Genomic DNA, 1,866 nt, shown 5'->3' with positions numbered 1-1,866 from the left:
TCTCTAGCCCTTCTCCTTCTAATGCCAAGTGTCTATGTTTCCTGTTGTCTCCTTCATGTTATTTTGTTCACCTTTCCCAAGAATAGGATTTTTCTTTGTTGGGTCATACTTATATTTTTATATTCTAGTTCATTAATATTTGGTAGTTCTTGGTGGTCAGAGCATTCTTCCTTTTTAGAACTAGTTGGGGACTTACTTGCAGCTAACATTTTGTCAGTTTTTGTTGATGAACCAATGTCTGCAAGTCTTGATTTGTTTGTGCTGTTAACTCCTATCCTGGGTTGCTGATTCTATTTACCCGGGGTTTCCCTTCCATGAACCGCTTTTCCTCGTGTGTTTGGTGACTCTTGCTTGGGGCTCAGCTTTGATTCATTGTATTTGTTGCCCGTGGGTGCTGCATCTCTTCACTGTAATGCTTGCAACAGACACAAAGGAGATTCATCTGAAGCTTTGGAAGCACTCAGCACATAGGGGTGATTCTAATTCTGAGGCATTGCCAGACGGGAAATGGTCCCCGTAACAACACTGTTTTCCAGCTGAGACCCAGAGAGCAGAGTAACTGGCCCTAAACCACATGCCTGTAAATAACGAATCTGTCATGAGGCCCCAAACCCATGCAGTTCTCCCAATGCCCCAGTGCACATCCACTGCTTCATAGTGCCAACAAGCACACTCCTCTTCATCATCCCCAATAAACCAGACAACTCAGAATGTTTCGTATATTTCTCCTTTTACTCTAAAAAAATTTACACTCATAACCTACAGACTGTAGAAAATAGCATCATTTCAATCTACCCACCCCATCAGACATCATTCTACATTCCTCATTCACCATCCTCTCGCCTTCCCTTAAAATCTTGGGAAAAAATCCATGAGAAGATGCTGACACCCAGAAAAAAGAATCACCAACCTAGGTTTCCTTAGCAGGTGAAGGCATTCAGGAAATATTGTAAATTAGGGGAGAGGAGGCTTGTAGCCCAGCTTTTTCTCACAGACCCAGTGGAAGAGTCTCATGCAGACGTTATCGTTCCACTGGCCAGAATCCGTTAAGTGGGCACAGTCCTCGCCTCCCCCAAGCTGATGTCCACTCCAATCATCTGGCTGTTGTGCATTCCAGAACCTAAGGATACCAAACAATTGTGAGCCTCAGATGCCAGACCCCCAGCCAATCTGAGGAGCCCATTTTGCCCTTGAACCTGCTGAGCAGAGAAAACAGGACCGAGGTTAGAGGCACAGAGGATAGAGCACACACACTCACTGGAAGCCCTTCTCATAGTCTGTGCCATCAATCCATGTCCAGGAACCATCTTGGTCACTGAGGCCAATCCAGGTGTCCTCAGAGGATGTTTGTTGCTCGAGAAATTTCTAGAGAAAAAAGAGGGGGGTGGTGGCCTTTCTGTAGAGCAACCAGCCACCCAAACAAGCCCTCCCAGGACTTACCTGCTCCTCCAAAGAGCTGACCACCACCAGGTGTGCATTCTTCTGCTGGCAGTACTTCTCAGCTTCAGGCCAGGGTTTCTTAGTACTGGAGAACCAATAGCAGCTGCCTTCATGCTCCAACCAGTTAATGGGGCAGCAGGTCTTCTGGGAGCCTGAAGGGTGGGTGTGGGGAGGGTCTGAGATGCTGCCCAGTGGGACAAGGGCAGGAGATGGGACTGGGCACTACCCACACTCCACTCACCATTGCTCTTGAGCATAGCCATCTGGCAACTCAGGGAATTTAGGTCTCTGGCCAGCTCCTGGACTCGCATGACCATGTCAGAATAGCCTGGGACACACACAGAAGGGCAGTGGGACACTCCAGGGGGTTCAGCCCCTGGACCCTAACTGTCCTCCCACCACATCAGGCCCAGTGGAGGGGAGAGA

At 48.3% G+C, this 1,866-nt stretch overlaps 1 protein-coding gene across 1 annotated transcript; it reads right to left on the bottom strand.

Moving 5' to 3' along the window:
• Positions 1-711: 711 nt before the first annotated feature.
• LOC118996997 (asialoglycoprotein receptor 1-like) lies at positions 712-1,768 on the bottom strand (the record flags this gene model as incomplete). The annotated part of the gene is made up of 4 exons (XM_037060642.1): positions 712-1,120; positions 1,259-1,365; positions 1,441-1,592; positions 1,682-1,768. Coding segments are annotated over 4 exons (512 nt in total), but the record flags the coding sequence as incomplete, so codon positions are not given.
• Between the last annotated feature and the right edge of the window lie 98 nt (positions 1,769-1,866).

Source organism: Sturnira hondurensis, unplaced genomic scaffold (genome assembly GCF_014824575.4).
Source record: "Sturnira hondurensis isolate 20B ecotype Veracruz unplaced genomic scaffold, ASM1482457v3 Scaffold0012047, whole genome shotgun sequence".
In the NCBI taxonomy this organism is placed as follows: Eukaryota; Metazoa; Chordata; class Mammalia; order Chiroptera; family Phyllostomidae; genus Sturnira; species Sturnira hondurensis.
This window is presented reverse-complemented; position numbering and strand designations above follow the sequence as displayed.